Raw genomic sequence first — 22,159 nt, forward strand, 5'->3', positions numbered from 1 at the left:
ATATTAAAAATACTAAGATGAGCATTTGCCAACACATCCACTGATGCAGTCTGGTTTAATACAGAGTATGTATTGCTAGCGTATGGCAGAGTAATAAATGTTTTCTGACAAACAGTGAGGATATTTGGTTGTCGTTCGATGGTCGCAAAGTCGGTTCGCGTGTGGATACCGGGTTAGAATTATAGGTCACAAGAAGCCTATGCGGGTCGTAAGAGGCGGCCAAATAGACCGGTGATGAGGTTGATGCCGCATCATCATACCCCAGAATTTACACCATAGTAATTCATTGCATTTTAGTTGGATAACCCCCCCCCCCCCCCCCCCCCCCCCCCGGATTGGTTGGTTGGTTGTTTAAAGCCGCACCCAGCAATATTACAGCTATATGACGGCGGTCTGTAAATAGTCGAGTCTGGACCAGACAATCTAGTGATTGAAATCTTGAGCATCGATCCACGCAATTGGGATCGATGACATGCATCAACCAAGTCAGCGAGCCTGACCACCCGATCCCGTTAGTCGCCTATTACGACAAGCACAGTCATCTTTTACGGCAAGCATGGGTTGCCAAAGACCTATTCTACCCCGGATCTTCACGGGTCCTTTTTAACGGGGAGACTTAACAAGGTGGTTTAAAAAAGGAAGGTTATATTCGCCCCTAACCTCCGCAGTCGTTCTTTGTGCTTTATCCGAATCAAATTCACAAACGGTACCTCATGTAAACTCAGCAAATCGCAATCGTCACGAGTAACATCAAATGTATCATGCCAGTCATTTGCACGAAATGTCAACTGTTTATCTGCAGTGTTTCTCTGACAAAACTCGGTGGTCTTTGTGTTGATACTTTGAAAGTAATCCACCTCATCCCCAAACGTTGGCCCTTCTAAAGCAATGCGTTCTTTGAATTTTGACAGAAAATGATTATACAGCATATAATCAAGAGCAAGGTAAGGTTTCAGTTGGTCAGGGATGTTTTTCATTGTAATTGTTTTATGTGAGTGTGCGTTTATTTTCAAAAACAGTATGTCTTCCATTGGCCACTTTAATATTCGTCGCATGAGCACTATTGATTCGTAGAACAGATCCGCTATAATGACAAGGTTGAACTCTTTGTCAAGTTGTGTAAGATGATCCTTAAATTTGGAAACGTTTTTATAGTCTCGTAGAGGAAAGCCAAAATCTCTGGCCATTTTATTATTTGTTTGAGAAAGACCACCTGCCTTAAGTTCATAAGCCCCGGGGTCGTTGATATAGGTTTCAAAGGGATCCGGTCCTTTGATTTCCATCAGTTCCTTAAAATGATGCACATTTCGATAAAAATGAAATGCTGAGTACATTCTTTGGAAAGGTTCTCGTACAATAGCAAAATACACTGTGTCAGATGGCAGAAATCGCGCTATGACTTGATGGTTATAATAATGCAGATGATTACAGAGAATATCATAGCCTGACTCCATGTCAGGAGGGATCAATGTTACACGGTCACGTTGATCTCTCATGTCCAAATAGGTACCTTTGAAGGGAAGGACAAAATTGAGGTTCCTTTTATTTCCAAATCTGTAAAATATGTTCATCATTGTGGAACTCGCACATTTGTGGGCTTTCAAAAACGCAATATGGCGTATCTCGGATGACTGATTAGGCGAAATTGTTGCGTTGTGTATATTAGGGTTGTATTCTTCAACAACTGGAGGATCTTCTGAAGCATCTCGTAACGCTTGCTGGCAGTGTGGGTCCAAGACCAGGGCCTTGATCTTATCTCTGTACACTTCATAACCAATGTGCGAGATTGACATGAGTGTGGCCACTGCAATGACTGTGCACACACCTCTGAAACATCAGAACAGTATCAATTGCAATTAACACGTCCCATTTTAATTCTGGAAACCCAATAATCCAGAAACTCTACATGCTGTTTTCGTGGAAACATACCAAGGAAGACAAAATGAAAAAAAAAATTGTTCAAAAACTCAATAATTACACTATGTCGCCCATGGGCGAGAATATGTTCCTTTACTTAAAACCGCAAATACATAAGTGTATTTCTTTCAAGTATCATGACACAAATTTTAACTCATTTTAATTTAATTCAACGATTGTATAGTGATATTGAAATATTTCGCCCATATGCGAGAAAAAGGTTTGGCCCATGGGCAGGCCCATTGGCGAGAATATGTTCCTTTACTTAAAACTCATGTTTTCGTTTCGCAAATACATAAATATATTTCTTTCAAGTATCATGACACAAAATGTAACTCATTATAACTTAATTCAACTATTTTATAGCGATGTTGAAATATTTCGCCCATGGGCGAGAATATTTTCCTTTGCTCAACAGTTTTAGTTTCGCAAATACATTAAGGGATTATAAGCATGACATATGATTCACCTCATTTTAACTTAGTTCAACTTATTTGTGGCGTTATTAAAATATTTCGCCCATGTTTTCGTCAGTCCCTTTAAAGCATCAACTAACTTGTGCAAAGTATATTGTATCATGTGAAATATACTTTATATCATATCATTACATTACTATTTAAAAAGGCCTTTGGTTGGATGTTTCCTTTTTAGAAGTTTTACAAATTTCACCTGTTTTACGTATTGTAGCGAGCTTTAATAAACCCGGTCTTACCTCTCAAAACGTTTTGACAGGTTATCATACGAATTCATGCGCGTGTACTCCAATTCATCTGAGTTATTTTCCACAACATTAGAGTTTAGTTAGTTTCTTTTTCATTTCCCATTTTATGTCCCGTTGATACATCACACTGGGCAATTACGTGACACTAGTTTTGCAGTATACAGGAACACGTGCGCGTATTTTAATGGAAAAAACTATTCGCCTTTTATTGCATAACAATAAATTCTGGCTGAATATCTCACATTCTAACGAAATCTCGAAATAGTTATTTAATTACATGCGGTGTCTAACTGACCAGTGGGAATTATGTTTCAATGCGATTGAGGAAAACTTAAGTAACTTTTAAATGCATTGTCACTTTTGGTATGAAAATGGTAACAGTTAAGAAAAACGCAACAGCCTTCTTGTGATAATTCTCATATTCTCATTAGTACGTTGTATCTAATTACAGTGTCGGCCTTATTTACAGGTGATTCTACAATACCTGCTATCGGTTAGTTACGATCTACCACACCACGCGTGAATAAACAGTTATGCAGGTGTTGCGGTGGGCAAATACCTAACCTGTATATGTATAATTTCTTGTGGATACATGTATTACATATTTTCGTTGATATGTGTATATATTAAGCACAAAGACAAAAAATGTTTATGAAAGATGAATTAGTGTCTTGATATATTCAAAGAAATGTGTATCATCGTTTAATGGGTCATTCAATAAAAGTATGTTTGGAGGAGATATCAAAGGAGCCGCCCAATATACACAGTGTCGTCCGGTGAACTACCACCCCACCCTGTCTGTAACAGTTATGTAATCGGCACACAAATATATTTGATGCGGTGTCAGTGTGGAAGGAGTTTGAATTACGTCCGCCACTGGCCACAGAAATCCTCAAATCATAGTATCAATCAACAAGGTCAATGCCGCAGTAATTACCTAGTGACGCACGTAACAACGACTGTCAATCTGTCTGCTACAGCTACTATATCATCATCCCTAGGCCTGTCACAACTGGCATATTAAGGGCTTATTCAAAATATTAATTGTAGAAACGTCGTTAAGAGACTAACGTATGTCGTATACAGTCCTCATAATTGATTAAAAAAAAAGAAGTAAATACGTCAACTGGGAATTCAACTGGATGTTACCTTCCTTATATCAGCTAACAGCCCTGTTTGTGAAAATATGTACTAGACATAAGATTTAAAGACTAATAAAATCAATTGTAAGACCGCATAGACCATAAAAACCGATTTAAATATGTCTTGGTATCATCTCTTGTGTGTTAGATGATGGCAATGACCTGAAATGTTATAACGTTAGATTAAGAAGGAGAAACATTAAAGTGTTTTATAATACTTGGGAACATGAGCAATAAAATGTAGCATAATAAACATGCATGGAATAGAGAAAATGGTGAAAACAAATTGAAAATACAAAATTATTGAACTAAATAACTTGCCTGAACACAAGGGGTACCCAAACTTGTTTGACAGTTATTCGTGTGTTGTAGACTGTCGAATGGGACTCGTGTGTGTGCGTAGGGTTCAAATATCTATTGCAAGTGTTAGTACTCATACACTTTCTCTTTTTGTGTTGATATGATTTCTATTTTCGTACATGATATGATTTTATTTTTATCTTTAGCTGCTCTGTTTATATATGTTGGAGTAGTTGTCTGTCCCTCATAAATTGACATGGTGCTTCCTCGCTATTGCATCTCTTGACTACGGGAGATCTACAACATATAGCGGATCTAACTGCAATTCTTGTTTTAACCAAGCCCGGGTTTGACATTCCAGTAACTGGATTCAGGTTGATTGCAAGATATGCATACCTCGTCATAGTGATTGTTGAGAATTCCTCAAAGTTTTGTTTGTTTGTTAGTTGCCCACTCAATGTCTACTCAAAGTAATATCGTAGGGTACTCATAGTACATGTGAGACTATACTCAGGTTAGGGAGATGTTTAATCTATATAACGTGTTATTGTTCTACCTAACAATGCATTTGATGAAATGAATACAAAACAAACTCAACGGTTAAAAGGTTTCATTGAAAAAACTACCCCTGGTCTTGCCTAATAAAACAACTGCAACCCGACACAGATCAAAAGCAACTTAAAAAAAACACAATCATAATCTGGTTGATCTGTATCACTCAACGAGTTGGAGTAGCTTACTCTGCCAACAGTATGACAGTATTGGGCAGCTCAGTAATTAGGAGGTAAGACCAGGCAGGTACACTGGTCACACTTGACTGGTCTGTCTGATGATAAGGTCCTCTGGCAATTGGGCGTGAACCATAGCGGTTATCTCCCAAAACCCCTACATCCTATTTCCCCTACAACCCATTTCTCCTACAATTAGTTAAAACAACACGCGGCATTTACCTGTCTGGCATTATGAACTCGACTAAAGGAGAGATTAAGGTCTGGAGTAGAGGTAGTAGAAATAAAAGGGGTAGAGCTTTAGGGGATAAGGGGACTTAAAGGAAAGTTTAAAAAAAAAAGAATTAATGTAAGTGTAATGAAAGATGCCTGTATGATGAGAAGACAATTTTTAGAAATTACAAAAATAACAATAGGAAGAAACAAGACGGTAATGATGACAAGATTCTGGCGTTTGGCAGTCTAGAGAGTCTAGAGGCCTTGCAGTCATCTGAGATTCTATACATGGATGGAACGTTCACTGCCTGCCCTGGACTGTGTCATGCATCCAGACAGACTTCAGCCAATGGCTGCTATTCGTGCTGTCAAAGTCGTGTTTCTTACTGCCGATGTGAATGGATGTTTCTTCCATTACTGCCAGGCGATATGGAGGAAGGTCCAGCATCTGGGACTAGCTGTCGCCTATTGAGAAGATCCTGAAGTCTGCAAGTGGATAAGAAGAGCAGCTGGCCTACCCCTACTCCCCCAGAACAAGATCCAGGACACGTGAGCACGATTCCCCCTTCCACTGTGGAACCATCACGGTACAACACGTCCCAGGACGAACAACAACCTGGTAGGCTTTCATAACCGACTCAACCGAGGTCACCCTCACCGACATCCCAACATCTACCGATTTGTGGAGGTAGTCAGGAAGGTGGAACAGGCAGAACGAGCTAAGATTTTACAGCTCGACTTTGGAGCAGCTCCAACAGGCAGGAAGAGAGTGTACAGAGAGGTGGAGAACCGTCTCTGCCGCCTGAAGGACGAGTTGAATAGAGAGGTGAAATCCCCAATGCAGTTTCTAGATGCGGTTGGCCATCTCCTCAGGCTGGGATAAAGAGTGAATTGAACATTTGAGATGAAATTTATTATAATGTATTATGAATTTTGAAAAATGAACATTTTGTTATAATGTATTATGAATTTTGAAAAATGAACATTTTATTATAATGTATTATGAATTTTGAAAAATGAACATTTTATTATAATGTATTATGAATTTTGAAAAATGAACATTTTGTTATAATGTATTATGAATTTTGAAAAATGAACATTTTTTTATAATGTATTATGAATTTTGAAAAATGAACATTTTATTATAAGGTATTATGAATTTTGAAAAATGAACATTTTATTATAATGTATTATGAATTTTGAATAATATCGTAATCGTAATTAAATATTTATCTCAATCTATTCGTGTTTCTTGGGTTGTTCCATTGTATGAAATAGGTAACAGACTAAGGATTAGCAGTGCAATGGACCTTGAACTTTGTTGTCTTAAGCTGTAGGGGAAATGGGATGTAGGGGTTTTGGGAGGTTACCACCATAGCAAGTACAGCGGGATATCTGCGAATCTTGTTGCTCCTTTTATGGGACCGATTAGTTTTATGACCATGGGCCTCGGCACAAGCGTGGTGCTGGAAGACAAGTTATACATGTACGTACATCCCATATGGTGACTGTTTTTCGCTATTCATATTCTAAATTCATTCATAATACGACAACATTTTAGTACTTCTTCAAACTTTACAATCACTTCAATATGTACAATAGATTGAACGAGAACAAATGATATATTGCAGATTATTAAATCATTGTCTCTATTATCAGCCGCTACGTTTGTATCGTTTGCATTGTACAAAGAAATATTGTGTCTGTCCTTTTGCAGATTTAGTCCCAGAATGTGCTCATTCGAATTAGGAACGAAAGTAATTGCTTATCATGAGTATGTATGATACAGTTAAAAGTTACTTGTACACTGTAGATGTATTCACTTTAAAGTCGTATACGACCTTCGCGAGCGAGTTGAATGATCCAGGTTAATTGGAACGAAGTCTAGAAAGGGTTATAAAGTTTTGTATTTGGTAATGTGTAGGTTTGTTAAGTGTGATTTTTTAAATTCCTTTTATTAAAAATGTAAAAAAATAATTAAGCGCTGAAAAATAGAGCTGACTTGATGGGAGATATGGCGTTAGCCACCTGAGGTTGTCTGGTGGACACGGTTTAACCTTACTGTGCCCTCACCCTGGTTGTTGTTGTCGTTGTTATAAGGGATTGAGAGCTACGGCTCATTGCATTTTGGGTTACAGTCTGTCTCACTAAAGTGGACATGTGCAGGTGAACTCTGTTCAATTAGTATATGAAATGCCCCCAAATGTGAACTCCAGACAATAATAACCTGAGAGTAAATCCACGTGCGTCTGCCTTTCCCCTCGTTCACCTTCGAAATCCTTGATCATGACAGAGTTCTGAAATTCAGTGACAATGTTGCTGAACAGTTGAATCTGACATATTGTGCAGAACCTGTTTGACACTATTGGTTCCAGGACCACTAACACTGGGGAGAATGGCACTCTGAGCTGAAAAAGTTTGGTCCTAACCGCCCCAATAACCTGAAAAAGGTTCCCATTTGGCATTTATTGTGTCTGGGGTAATTATTCAATCTGAATCCAGGTTTGAAGTGAGGTGAAATGTGTGTTATGTAATATATGCACGTGACAGCCCAGCAAGAGGTGAATGATCAGTTGATTTACTTTTTTTGTAAATCAACAGATCGTTCCTAGTCATCAAAGGATTAACAGAAAATACGTTGATTGATTAATCACTGTTATCTTGCACAGATATGTCAAAAGTGAGTGTTTACATATCTAGGTTTACTAAAACAAAGGCGTGAAGTGCCGATGTAAAAACTACATACTTTGTTCAAAGGGTTAACTGATAACACGTTAATTGATTGCTCATTGTTATCTATCACTCAATGGATTTTTTAGGAACCGTGGACGTTATGAAAATAGTTGTCACGTGGGCTTTCTCAGCCGACCCTTGAGACTTGACACCTATGTGAAACACCTGAAACAATCTAAGTGGTCAGCTGAGAAACGAACACGGGTTATAATATCCCGAAACGATATATATCTTTTAAAATATTTGATTGTTACAGAGACACGTGACATCGAATAGGTTTCTTTGTACAGGTACAGACAAGTGGGATATTGTTCCTTTGTGTGGATATTCACGGATACATTCCTCGCACAAGGAAGCTGCCTAAAATTTATACACATAAATTTGGTATGTTGTAATTATGATATTTGCATTTTGTTTTCCTTCATTGGCTGTAGCATTGAACCGATTCGTTCCTGTTCCTCTACGTCTTGGTTGGGACATTCTTCAATGCGCGATAGACGTTGTTTTCACAAGTCTTTTCCTTTGTAAGCGTGTATATATTACCGTCAATTTGTAAAATGTGATTCTCTCAGGCAATTTATAAAATGTGTAAATATTTCAGTCATTTTGACTGAAACATCTGTCCAGATTGACTAAAATTGATTAAGACGATCAAAAGGGCCTAAAAACATCACAACAGATTATTATGTAGGATTAGAAGCCAAACAACATAGAAATGTACATTTCAATGTTACATTTAGTCTCTTGGTGATGACATTAAACATCAAAATGTTTGGAATTCGTTATCATAATAATACAGATGGAAATGTTTTTCAGTCACTTTGTAAAATAACTGAATATTGAGGCGTTTAATAAATTTTAAAATGTTACACATTTTGACTGTAAAAAAATATACACACTATAATAAAGCAATGCTCAGTTGAAATATTTACTTTGTGTTGCAAGTAAAAATAGTGTAAACGAAAATCGCAAAATTACCAAGCAAGTGACTTATCAAAACTTCGTCACCATTACCGATGCTACCCACAAATATACTTACATTTCCTTATTATCTCGAAAACTGTATTTCATTTTGTTGACCAATGTGACCAAGGCAACAACCAGTCCCGGGGAATTGCTTTAGATCAGTGCCCCTTTAATTTGTTCTTGCACTGTATCATATCGTGTATTTCATCTGTATATGTGTAATGTGTATATGTATAAATGACTACACTTTTACCGCATATTCTGCAACAGCCTATAATTAATCACCTTATTATTGTCTCTCCATTTACCATGGCTGACTGCACTAATACCCTTTTAACAGTCGGGCCGGGCCGGGCCAGCGGGTAATACTCAAAATGAATTGCAGAAAAATAAAACGAAACGTGCATATCTAGGCAGATCTCAAATGTCCACAAACGTATAGTTTTTCTCATTTCATTGAGTTTGAATCAAAGTGCATCTTCAACCATGTAATAAACTGATAATTATGACTACATACCGTGAGTCCTCGTAGAAAAGTCAGTGTCTTGACTGTGTGTTTTCTTTGATAAGAATGTTTCTCACCGACCTTAGCGTGTAGGGGTGTCCTGGGCAGGAAACGATAGTGTTTTGACTACTCTTCTTTCATTACTAACGTGTTGGGCATCCCTAATTAACCTTTAATAATTCATGTTAACCCAACACAGGATGTTTTCTGGAAGTGGATATTCGCGAATGTCACAGGGCTGACACGACACGTGTTAATAACTGTCCTAGCACTTTAGTATTTTATCTTATTTTATACCACTTTATTGTCTCATATTGCGGTAGTTAAAGAAAACAAGGTGCTCAAAGTGGAGCCCTTTTCCCTCTGCATTCTTAACATAGTCTCTATCAAAAGTGTTTTGTCTGTGTTGGGTCCAACTTGGCCCGGGCTGTCAAAATAGACTTTAAACACACAAATGTATCTTCAAATGTGTTTACATCTATAGATTAGTATTATATCTACCAGGTATACCACTTTATTATGTCACAGTACATCGTATTAAAAGAAAACAAGGTGCTCAAAGTGAAGTCCCTTTCCCTCTACATTCTCAACATAGTCTCTATCAAAAGTAACAAATGTTATATTTGGGATAACACTTTCTTAGTAAAGTACAGATTCTAGTACTTTTGGGGGGTTGAGTCCCCTCCGGGATTCGAACCCACACCTGCCAGGGCGAGGCACCTAATCGCCAGCACACAAAGTCCGACAACTGGTAGTCTAGATCACGTACTTTGAGTAACCCCTGACAAATGTAAATTGGCACGGCTCCCGTGGCCGAAAGCTAAGAATACACAGTGTCATTTAGAAAGTGGTCAAATGTAACAAATGTTATATTTGGGATAACACTTTCTTAGTAAAGTACAGAAGTACAGATTCTAGTAAAAAGTTCTAGAATCTGTACTTTACTAAGAACGTGTTATCCCAGATATAACATTTGTTACATTTGTCCACTTTCTAAATGTCATTGTGTGTTCATATCTATCAAAAGTGTTTGGCTTGTGTTGGGTCCGACATGGCCCGGGATGTCACAATCAACTTTAAACAGACAGATGCATCATCAAATGTGTTTACATCCATAGACTAGTATTATATCTACATATATACCACTTTATAATGTCACAGTACATCGTATTTAAAGAAAACTGGTCTGTTAAAGTCAAACACTTTTACTGTATTTTCTTAAGAAAATCTCTGTTGGGTCCGACATGGCCCCAGGCTATCAAAATCAACTTTTTTTTGTTTTTTTGTGTAAACATATTTTTATTCCTTGAAATGAGTTGGGATTGGTGAACAAGCTTTACAGCTTATGTTAACACCGCTCCTATACAACATATATTACATATTGAAATGAAGGATGTGACGTCATCGATATAGACATTATTTAAATAATATGTTTGTACAAATTACATCAAATACAAATACAAAGTGAACATAAATGGAAAGTTACAGCTTGTGTGTGTCTAACAAGTCGTTTGTAACAAAGGTAATAGTCAATCATGAGGTTATTGTCCAGTTAATTTAATTATTAATTTGTGAAGAGCTGAAACGTTTTGTCTTGATGATGAAATCGTTTACGGATTCAACTAATTTCTGGTTTTCAGAATGAGCAAGTTCATTGTTTCCGTTCATAATAGTATCCAGCTTGTAACCGGCAGTGTAAAAGTGCATATTAAGTCTTATCTGAGTAAAGTTACAGCAAGAAAAAAAATAGTGTAGGGCGTTTTCACTCTGATATCCACAGGAGCAACACGGACTGTCAATTAAATGTCTGTTATAATACTTATCGGCGTTTAGGTAGCTACAACCGAGTCTGAGGCGGCAGTGAACGATTTGACAGAATCGAGTGCCATAACTAAGGTCAAAATAAGTCTTATTTTCGGTTTTCGTAATTAGGTTTTTAAATTCTGACAGACTACTTGACTCTTTGGAGTTTGGTAGAGCATTCCATAAGTGTATTGTGTCTGGTAAAAAGGATTTGGCGTAAGAAGAAGTACGGCTATAAATTCCTTGTATTTCAGAACTGTTTTTTTAATTATAGTTTGTAGTTTCGGAGACAAAGTTTGGGATCAAATCACAAAGATAGCTTGGGAATTGGTTAGTATACATTTTAAAGAAAAAAGTTAATTTTTGGCAGTATGTTCTATCTTGCAAGGATTGAGATTTAGTTTCATTATAAAGTTTCTTATGACTTGTGCCACGAACGGCACCACATATAGTTCTCAGGGCATCAAGATGTAAGCTTTCTAATATACGCGATTGCTCAGACGTACAGTTATCCCAAATGTACGAACAATAGTCAAATATTGGCAAGATATAGGACTTATACGTAGTATCCAAGGTTTTACGTGATAATCGGTATTTAAAACTCCTCAGACAACTGATCATAGGGCGAACTTTTTGAACAATATCATTAATGTGATCAGTCCATGTACAGTCGCTTTGGAGTGTCACTCCTAAATGTTTATGACTTTTGACTTCTTTTATGATTGTTCCGTCCATGAGTAGGTTCGGCTTTAGAGACGGGTTAGCTTTACGTGAGAATTGGATGGTTTCGGTCTTATTTGGGTTAAATGTAACCTGCCACTTACGGACCCATTGTGAAATTGTATCTAGATCATTGTTAAGACAGGTAGCAGCAACTGATGGATCTTCTATGATAACATATAATGAAGTGTCATCTGCAAAGAGACGAATGTTACTTTCAATAGCACATACAATATCGTTAATGTATATCAGAAAAAGAAGTGGTCCAAGGACTGAGCCCTGAGGTACTCCAGCAAGTACAGCTTTCTTGTCAGATTTGTAGCCGTTAATTGCTACCCTTTGTACTCTATTTTCTAAATAACTTTCAAACCATTTTAATAGTTCGCCTTGGGTACCATGAGTTTTCAGTTTTTTAATAATTCCTCTATGCTATACCTTATCAAAGGCTTTACTTATATCGCAGAAGACTGCTCTAACTTCTTTTCCTTCGTCAAGAGCTTTAGCTATGAAATTATACAAATAGGTTAATTGATTTGATGTGGAATCTCCTGGCATAAATCCTGATTGTAAATTTGTTAGTAGGTCGTTATCTCTTAGGAAGTTGAATACCTATTTGAATAAACATAATAAACTTAAACCTCACAGATGTATATTCAAATGTATTCACATCTATAAACGAGTATAATAGCTACCTATATACCACTTTATCGTGTATTTAAAGAAAACTGGTCCGTTAAAGTCAAACACTTTTACTGTATTTTCTTAAGAAAATCTCTGTCAGAAGTGTTGGGTGCGACTTGGCCCGGGCTGTCAAAATCAACTTTAAACACACAATTGTTTTATCAAATGTGTTTACATCTATAGACTAGCATTATACCTACCTATATACCACTTCATAGTGTCTCAAGTCGCTGTATTTAAAGAAAACAAGGTGCTCAAAGTGAAGCCCTTTTCCCTCTACATTCTCAACATAGTCTCCATCAAAAGTGTTTTTTGCTTGCGTTGGGTCCGACTTGGTCCCGTCTGTCAAAATCAACTTTAAACACACAGATGTATCATCAAATGTGTTTACATCTGTAGCTTAGTATTATATCTACCTACATACCACTATATAATGTCTCAGTACATCGTATTCAAAGAAAACAAGGTGTTCCAAGTGAAACCCTTTTCCCTCTACATTCTCAACATAGTCTCTATCAAAAGTGTTTGGCTTGTGTTGGGTCCGACTTGGCCCGGGCCGTCAAAATCAACTTTAAACACACAGATGTATCATCAAATGTGTTTACATCTGTAGCTTAGTATTTTATCTACCTATAAACCACTTTATAATGTCACAGTACATCGTATTTAAAGAAAACAAGGTGCTCAAAGTGAAGCCCTTGCCCCTCTACATTCTCAACATAGTCTCTATCAAAAGTGTTTGGCTTGTGTTGGGTCCGACTTGGCCCGGGCTGTCAAAATCAACTTTAAACTCACAGATGTATCATCAAATGTGTTTATATCTATACCTTGTTTTCTTTAAATACGATGTACTGTGACGGGAACATAAACATCATAATGATAATGATGATGATAGTTGTTTAAGATGAGGATGATCACCATATTTTAACGTCTATGGTGTGATTAACAAGGAGGCCTTTCATGATTGAATTTAATCGTGCACTATTGCACATATTTATTTATCTGAAGATCCTCTTTTGAAGCATGTCAAGACTGAAAACAAGTCATTCAATGGATTTTCCTAAACGACCCATTGATGCAGTACTGAATATCAATGTTAATGTTTATTTTGTTGATGGTGCTGGACGGTACAGAAATGAGTGCCAATTAAGCGAAGTGCCATATCAAATCGACCCAGAACCAGTCACCTGCGACTCGAAAACGTCAATGTAAGATTTTGTGTCAAAGTTGATGTCCAGCTTGACACAAACACAATATCTTTGGCATAGTTCGATCCTCTTTTTACCGTAATGTGTGGTTTTGACTCCGAGACCATCAATGGTACGATCCAGAATATGCAGATGGCGTCGTGGGAGATGATAATTACATATAAAATTCTTTGGAATACGCCCACATACAGAGTCAGACGTATCCAAGCGAACAAATCTGATATGGTCCTTTTTGATAAATAAAATGAAACCATTGTATGACCGATTAATCTGTTTCTTTTGAAACTAATGAAATTCAGGAGAAACAAGGCAAAGACAGTATGAGGACCGTACTAACGAAATGTCAAGTTAGCTTCCCAAGTTGTAATACTCGCCATTCATGACAAGAAAAATCCCGTTTCCTGACGCTTAAAATAGTGTTTATATTAATTAAAATGCACACATTTCCAAATATTCGAAATATTCCAGTGTCCATACCGTCCACTATCCTTGAAGGATAATGATGACGTAGACGACAAAAACGACAACGACATCAACGATGTGCTGCGTTGACTTTCAGAAAGCATATGGTTCTGTCTGTTTGGGAATGTTTGGACATGTTGTAGAAACTTACGTCAGTGTCCACATCGTCCACTATCCTGGAGGTTATATCTTGCCATATATGTTAGCGGGTAGAGACACAAAACCAAATAAAGACATGACACATGTGTATGCATACAATTTGGAATAATATGGACAGTTTACAATCCTAGACACATTCCACATTAAGCCATGTTAGATCATGTTTTCACTGCTGTTTTATGTATGAGAACACAAGAAAGTACGTATATGTCAGTCATTCAAAATTCGGGTTCAGCAAAGGCTACGTATCTAATTTTAGTAGAAATCGTTAGGAGTTTTGCGATCAGGGTGTTAGTTGTCAATTTTAGGTGCTTAAAATGCACTTTAATGAATCCTTTCAGTCTGTAACCTTGAGAAACGTTGTAATGTTATTAATACAAAAACAGTAAAAGGTAAAGCATATATTTTGTGACCGGAACTAGCATGTTCGAGGTAAAGCTTACGTTTTGTGTACCATCAAAAGCATGACAGTGATGACATTTCTTCAAAACATGACAAAATCCCTAGCATCCACAACATGAGAGATATTTACCACGAATGTGTGTACCGAACTCTCGAACCTATTCTCCGATCACGACCGCCTCACCATAAAAATACATATAGATTTGTACCTGTGAAGATCAGGGTTAGAACAGATCTTCAGCAACCAATGTTTGTATTAAAAGGTGACTATGGTTGTCGTTAGAGGCGACTAACGGGATCGGGTTGGTTGTCAGTCGCTGACTTGGTTGATTGGATGCATGTCATCTTATCCCAATTATGTGGATTGATGCTCGTGATGTCAATCACTGGATTGTCAGGTCCAGACTTGATTATTTGCATGACCTCCGTCATATAGCTGGCATATTGCTGAGTGTGGCGTTAAACAAAAACAACAACAAACAAAACATGTAAATTTAACCGCTTATTTCAAATTCGAGATAAAAATGCATAGCGCCATCTCGAACTCCCAATCTGACTTTACAATAGAACTGTGTACCCTGATATCGAAGTTTGAATTTGCCACCGTGACAGCTTTAAGAAATCTTAATTAGAATTTTACTTAACCGTAAACAATTCTCCTCGATACAGGTTGAGGAATCCGTAATGAAGTCAAAGAAAGTGATCATTTGCAACATTGTCAAACTTAGTTTCATCCACTGAAACCACGTACCTCTTTTGCAAAACTAAAATTCAACTCAATCCTTTACTTGTTTTTCTGTCACAATGTTTATTGATTATTACCTGCGAAATACATTTCAATTAGTCATCGAGATACATTTCAATTAGCCACACCTTACACCTGTTGTATTCTGAATTGATCGTTTATGCAATCGTATTTCTATGGATCTATAATACACAGTCTGTTACTCAGTTTTATTTCGCTTATTGACTTTCTAAATTGGTGAACAGGGACATTTATTTTACATGCAAACAACATGTTATATAAAACAGGAAAATATAATTACATGATAGGGGTTTGTGAACACACAAATAATTATTTATTCAAACACCTCTTCCTTTAAAAAAACATATATATTAACAGACACAAATGTTTTTTACAAACAATAGTTGATTTTATGCTTCCAAACAAACCACACGCAAGCTATTGTTGAATTTTAAAATATAGCCAAGGTAAATGTATCCACAATCATATTTAATCACAAATATCGTTCTGTTCAATATAAATGTAACAAGTGAACTAACCATTTCAGTGGATCTCAACATGGACAAAACTGCTGGAGATGTTCAATATGAGTGAATGTTTACTTAATGAAGTAAAAGCGTAGATTCTTTCTTTTGGTAAATACATGTAGCTGTACATCTTATAGATGTTCCATGAGAAAATAATATAATATCTACCTATATACCACTTTATAGTGTCTCAGATCGCGGTATGTTAAGAAAACTTGGTGCTCAAAGTGAAGCCCTTTTCTCTCTACATTGATGATACATCTGTGTGTTTAAAGTTGATTTTGACAGCCCGGGCCAAGTCGGACCGAGCACAAGCCAAACACTTTTGATAGAGACTATGTTGAGAATGTAGAGGGAAAAGGGCTTCACTTTGAGCACCTTGTTTTCTTTAAAAACCGCGATCTGAGACACTATAAAGAGATATTTAGGTAGATATAATACTAATCTATAGGTGTGAATCCATTTCATGTTACATCTGTGAGGTTTAAGTTGATTTTGACAGCCCGGGCCAAGTCGGATCGAACACTTGTGATACTGTTGAGAGTATAGGGAGAAGAGGTCTACTTTAACCAACGTGTCTGCTTTATACACGATGAAAAGTGATATTATTAAGTGGTATTTACATAGATATAGTACTATCCTAGAAGTATTTGATACGTTTCAAATCTTATTTCGTTTAAAGATTGCTCTTTTACATGTTACCTAGATCAGCGACGCTTACGCACAGCTCCACTTTCTGGTTTTCAAGCAATTTACTCCGAAATACCTAATTATGTTTCACGTTTTTGGTCAGTGATTGTTCAGTAATGTCATGCGTGTTTGTTGCATCAATAATATGTAGGTATGATCGCCGATAATGAAGTTATTAGCCAACAACACTTTGGCCCGGCCCGGCCCGACTTTTAGGCAATGCCTAGCATTTGTACTTATGAGGTATTTGGTGTCCCATAGGCCGTATCGGCCGGATGATATGCAATAATTGTTTTTAACTGTTTAACTGTCCTCATGTATGTATATCATGCGACACCTTGATAAAATATCTTCTTCTTCTGTAACAATTAACTGTGTACTAATAACATGTTTGAATGTTATCAGTTTTGCGTTCTGAGATACAGTGATGTAAGCATCTTCTACAATTAACAGTACATGTATATAATAAAATACAAAACTCTCTGCCGGAATTTTTCGTGGAAACCATTCGATAAAGTAAAAATGACTGCGTGACAAGACGAATCAACTATTTATACCCGATAAAAGAAACTGCCTTATTTTAGGAACAGTGCTATAACAGGACATTTGAAATTTTTAACAAGCAGATACATTAGAGACAGTGACTAGACTACATGTACGTAATCCGTATCAATCAAACGTGTAAAATAACTGAAAATCATATCTGTCGGAGACCTACCAAATTTACCAAGTTTTATTATTACTATTATATTTATTACAATGCAAATACTTTAGTGATACATTTTTCAGAGGCGAGGGCATACACACAAGTATGTTGCTTCCGTGTGTGAAGGCAGGTTATACTTGGCATATCAGTTCTCAGTTTTATACCGGTCGTATATCTGAATTTGCATATGGAACCATGCGTACAACATGACAATTACTTGCTAGTCGTCAATCTACAACACACATAACACGGTCAAACAATTTTGGGCACCGCTTTTGCAAGTTATTAAGTACAATAATGTTTTATTAAAATCTATTTCAATTTGTTTTCACCATTTTCCCTATTCCATTCCATGCATGTTTATGTTTATCTTATTGCTCTAGTTCCCAAGTATTATAAAACACTTTAATGTTTCTCCTTCCTAATCTAACGTTAAAACATTTCATGTCATTGCCATTATCTAATACACAAGAGATGATACCAAGACATATTTAATTCGGTTTTATGGTCTTTGCAGTCTTGCAATTGATTTTATTAGTCTTAAAATCTTATGTCTAGTACATATTTTCACAAACAGGGCTGTTAGCTGATATAAGGAAGGTAACATCCAGTTGAATTCCTAGTTGACGTATTTACTCTTTTTTAATCAAATATGAGGACTGTATACGACATACGTTAGTCTCTTAACGACGTTTCTACAATTATATTTTGAATAAGCCGTTGATATGCCAGTTGTGACAGGCCTAGGGATGATGGTATGGTAGCTGTAGCAGACACATTGACAGTCGTTGTTACGTGCGTCACTAGGTAATTAGTACGGCATTGTCCTTGTTGATTGTTACTATGGACAGTCCTTCCACACTGACACCGCATCAAATATTTTTGTGTACCGATTACATAACTGTTACGGACAGGGTAGGGTGGTAATTCACCGGACGACACTGTGTATATTGGGCGGTTCCTTTGATATCTCCTCCAAACATACTTTTCTTGAATGACCCATTCAACGATGATACACATTTCGTTGAATATATCAAGGCACTAATTGATCTTTCATAAACATTTTTTGTCTTTGTGCTTAATATATCCACATATCAATGAATATGCAATGAAAGACGAATCGGGTTTTTTCCCCATTAAAATACGCGCACGTGTACCTGTATATTGCATATCTAGTGTCACTTATTTTCCCAGTGTGATGTATCAACGAGACATAAAATGGGAAATGTAAAAGAAACAAACTAAACTTTAATTAGTTGGAAAATAACGCCAATGAATTGGTGTACACGCGCATGAATTCGTATGATAAACTGTCAAAACGTTTTGAGAGGTAAGGCCGGGTTCATTAAAGATCGTTGCAATATGTAGAAAAGGTGAAATTTCTGCAAAGGAAACATCCAACCAAAGGCCCTTTTTAAATGGTAATGTAATGATATAATATAAAGTATATTTCACATGATACAATATACTTTGTACACAATTAGATAATTCTTTAAATGGACTGACGAAAACATGGGCGAAATATTTTAATAACGCCAAAAATTAGTTGAATTAAGTTAAAATGAGTTGAATCATGTGTCATGCTTATAAAACCCTTAATGTATTTGCGAAACTAAAACTGTTGAGCAAGGGAAAATATTTTCGCCCATGGGCGAAATAGTTCAATATCGCTATTAAATCGTTGAATTAAGTTAAAATGAGTAAAGTGTTGTGTCGTGATTCCGGAAAGATATACATATATGTATTTGCGAAACAAACACATGAGTTTTGAGTAAAGGAACATATTCTCGCCCATGGGCCAAACCTTCTTCTCGCCCATGGGCGAAATATTTCTATATCGCTATAAAATCGTTGAATTAAGTTAAGCTGAGTTACGTTTTGTGTCATGATACTTGAAAGATATACATATATGTATTTGCGAAACAAAAACATGACTTTTGAGTAAAGCAAAATATTCGGCCAAACCTTTTTCTCGCCCATGGGCGACATAGTGTAAATATTGAGTTTTTGAACATTTTTTTTTTCATTTTTTTTTGCTTGGTATGTTCCCATGAAAACAGCATTTTTAATTTTGTAAATACCTTTGACCAAGACTGGGCAAAGACCGTAGAGTTTCTGGATTATTGGGTTTCCAGAATTAAAATAAGACGTGTTAATTGTTTTATATTCAAGATACCTCGGATGCTAAATACAGATTGTTGGTTGACATGATAGTTGTTTTCTTTAGAAACAAAAATACCGTTTATGCCTCATTTATTAGAAATATGTAAACATGTACAACTTTTACTCTTTATTGGTAGTGAGGGAAATGGTGTGGTTCTCTTTGAACGGTATTGGGATTACATCAGCTTCACGTAGACATGATGCAGATATTGGACCACTATCCCGAAACCCACGATCACGGGCATGGTGCTGACAATTTAGAATTACAATCAGGGCGAACCGGGATTCGAACCCATGATAATAGGTTTCTAGGACACCTGTAGGACGCAACTCTGCAGTACCCTAGACGATAGTGTCACCGTACACACACCCCATACCAAAACTATTTTTCATATCAAGGCATTTAATATAGTTTTAGTTCTACGAGTCATAAAGCATGTACATGTACCTATAAATGCATCAATTATTTCTTAAAGGCTTATGCCCTTGATGCGTTCATTGAATGATTTTTAGTGTGACTAGTGTTAGCCCATTTAGAGTGTCAGTTTGTTTAAAATAGAAAATAAAAAACATAATTTGCTTGGACATCGCAGAGGATATTCACTCTTACCTGCATAGCATGAACTGTACTCGCATGCTGTACATCTTCATGTATGAACTTAGTTGCTGAAACATGAAAGACGCTATATTTTATATACATTTTCGTATAAAACTCTTTTTTTTCAATATAGACGGAACCGTCAGCGTATAAACAATCCTCCAATCATTTAATGTTACAACACGAAGCAAAATCACAATAAACTGTACTGTCACAGTCAGTGGTACGTTGGGTAATGTGTCGGACCGGAACATCGACTTTCCTAAGACAGTAGTCCCGCGATATCGACCAACCGTCGACGGCATTCACTATCATTTCAACAATCATAATTATACTGTAAAGTATAATAGCCATTACTGATTATGTTGTATGTTTTTTTATAGCACACACCACACTGAGCAATATTCAAGGTATATGTCAACGGCCTGTAGACAATCGAATCTTGGTCAGACAATCCAGTGATTGATATTGTGAGCAACGGCCAACGACGTCGGGGTACGTTGACACGTCATCAACCAAGACAGAATCTGACCTCCCGATCCATTAAGTCGCCTCTGACGACAACACAGGTTGAGCAAGTTACCTATTCTAACCCAGAATCCCTTTGGGTTAGCCGCCTCCGTGGTCTTGTGGTAGAGCGTCCGCCCGGAGAGCGGAAGGTCCGGGGTTCAATCCCCGGCCGCGTCATACCAAAAGACGTTAAAAGATGGTACTTGTTGTTACCCTGTCTGGCGCTCGGCATTAAGGGGCTAAAACAAGGACTGGTCGGCTCGGAGTCAGTATACTGTGTCTGAGTGGGGTATTCATGGTAAACTGCGGCATGGTATCTCAGTGAGCTAGCACTATAAATCGGCATCAGTCCGGACTAGTACAAGCAGCCACACACACAAATACACGTGCATGCACGTCGCTATATAAGTGCAATAATCTTGGACGCGACGTTAAACCCAATTTCACCTCACCATCACCTTTGGGTTAATTAGCTGATCAGCTGATGTAGCTTCAGATTAAATTAGGCGAACCTATATTTTCAGATACATGATGCGGGGAAGATCTCTTTGAAGATCTCACGTACACTCGTAACATTATAGAAACATGGTGAAAGAAAAATTAAACCCTAAATATATACTCGGTAAAACATTAATATGATAAAGCTATGGGAATATGAAACTATAACAATATAAAAGTGATATCTTACCTTAAGAAAGTTATCCTTGCAACTGACAGACGGTGAAGTGTCCTTTATTCTATCCTCAATGATGATCGTGCACGTGTCACGTTTGAAGCCTGTGTGGTTCAAACAGGTTGGTTTGGCGTTATCTTTGAGATACATTCGATTAATCATTGTGTGGGACATAGGTGTCGTTACGTCATTCAATAACTGTGCTTGTAAGGTTCACTCTGATGCTAACGATTGGAGGTAGGAGCTTTGTTAACATTTAACAGCGGTATCTTTCTCTGTCTCGTTACTGCGAGGCATCTGTCACACAGACAATAGCTTGCCTAAAGAGAAGTCATAACTTTGGTATAACCGCCCTTCGCTCATTTAGTGTGTATCCAAGTAATTCACTCTTTAATATATTGAATATCATATTATGTCGTGTAGTGATTGGGCCCGGGACTTTAATTTCAATTTATATTGACGGATTTTAATATCCCGTAGTTTGAAATAATAACGGTGCCATTAAAGTAATTTTGAGGTTAAGGACTTTGACAGATGACAACATTGATTTTTCAAGTTCATGAAAAGAACTATGATAGGACAGACAATTAATTGTGATAATAGTTGGCATTCCGTGTCAAAACAGTGTCTGAAACACACCATGTTTGTCGTAAGAGCTGACAAAAATTGAGAACTCGTAGTTAGGCTCTATGGCCAGTGGTAATTTTGTGACATTGTACCTCGTCGTTAAACGTTATCGTTGCTCGGAATATCATCCACTGGGTTGACTGATTAGGATACGCTTATTCACATGTACAGACCGCCGTCATGAAGTCCGTACGAGTATATTGCTCAGCGTACTCAGTGTGTGAAATCTACATTAGCTCGTTCGCTGTGGTCCTAGC

The 22,159-nt window shown here is 37.1% G+C and overlaps 1 protein-coding gene across 1 annotated transcript; it reads right to left on the reverse strand.

Moving 5' to 3' along the window:
• Window positions 1–539: 539 nt before the first annotated feature.
• Window positions 540–21,425, reverse strand: LOC124144289 (galactose-3-O-sulfotransferase 2-like). Its single transcript, XM_046513628.2, has 3 exons — window positions 21,291–21,425; window positions 20,105–20,160; window positions 540–1,827 (listed from the first exon to the last, which is right to left on the reverse strand). Exons 1-3 carry the CDS (start codon window positions 21,423–21,425, stop codon window positions 630–632), a joined length of 1,389 nt encoding a protein of 462 aa, XP_046369584.2. The 3' UTR covers window positions 540–629.
• Between the last annotated feature and the right edge of the window lie 734 nt (window positions 21,426–22,159).

This window comes from Haliotis rufescens, unplaced genomic scaffold, assembly GCF_023055435.1.
Source record: "Haliotis rufescens isolate VD_foot unplaced genomic scaffold, xgHalRufe1.0.p SCAF_16, whole genome shotgun sequence".
NCBI lineage: Eukaryota > Metazoa > Mollusca > Gastropoda > Lepetellida > Haliotidae > Haliotis > Haliotis rufescens.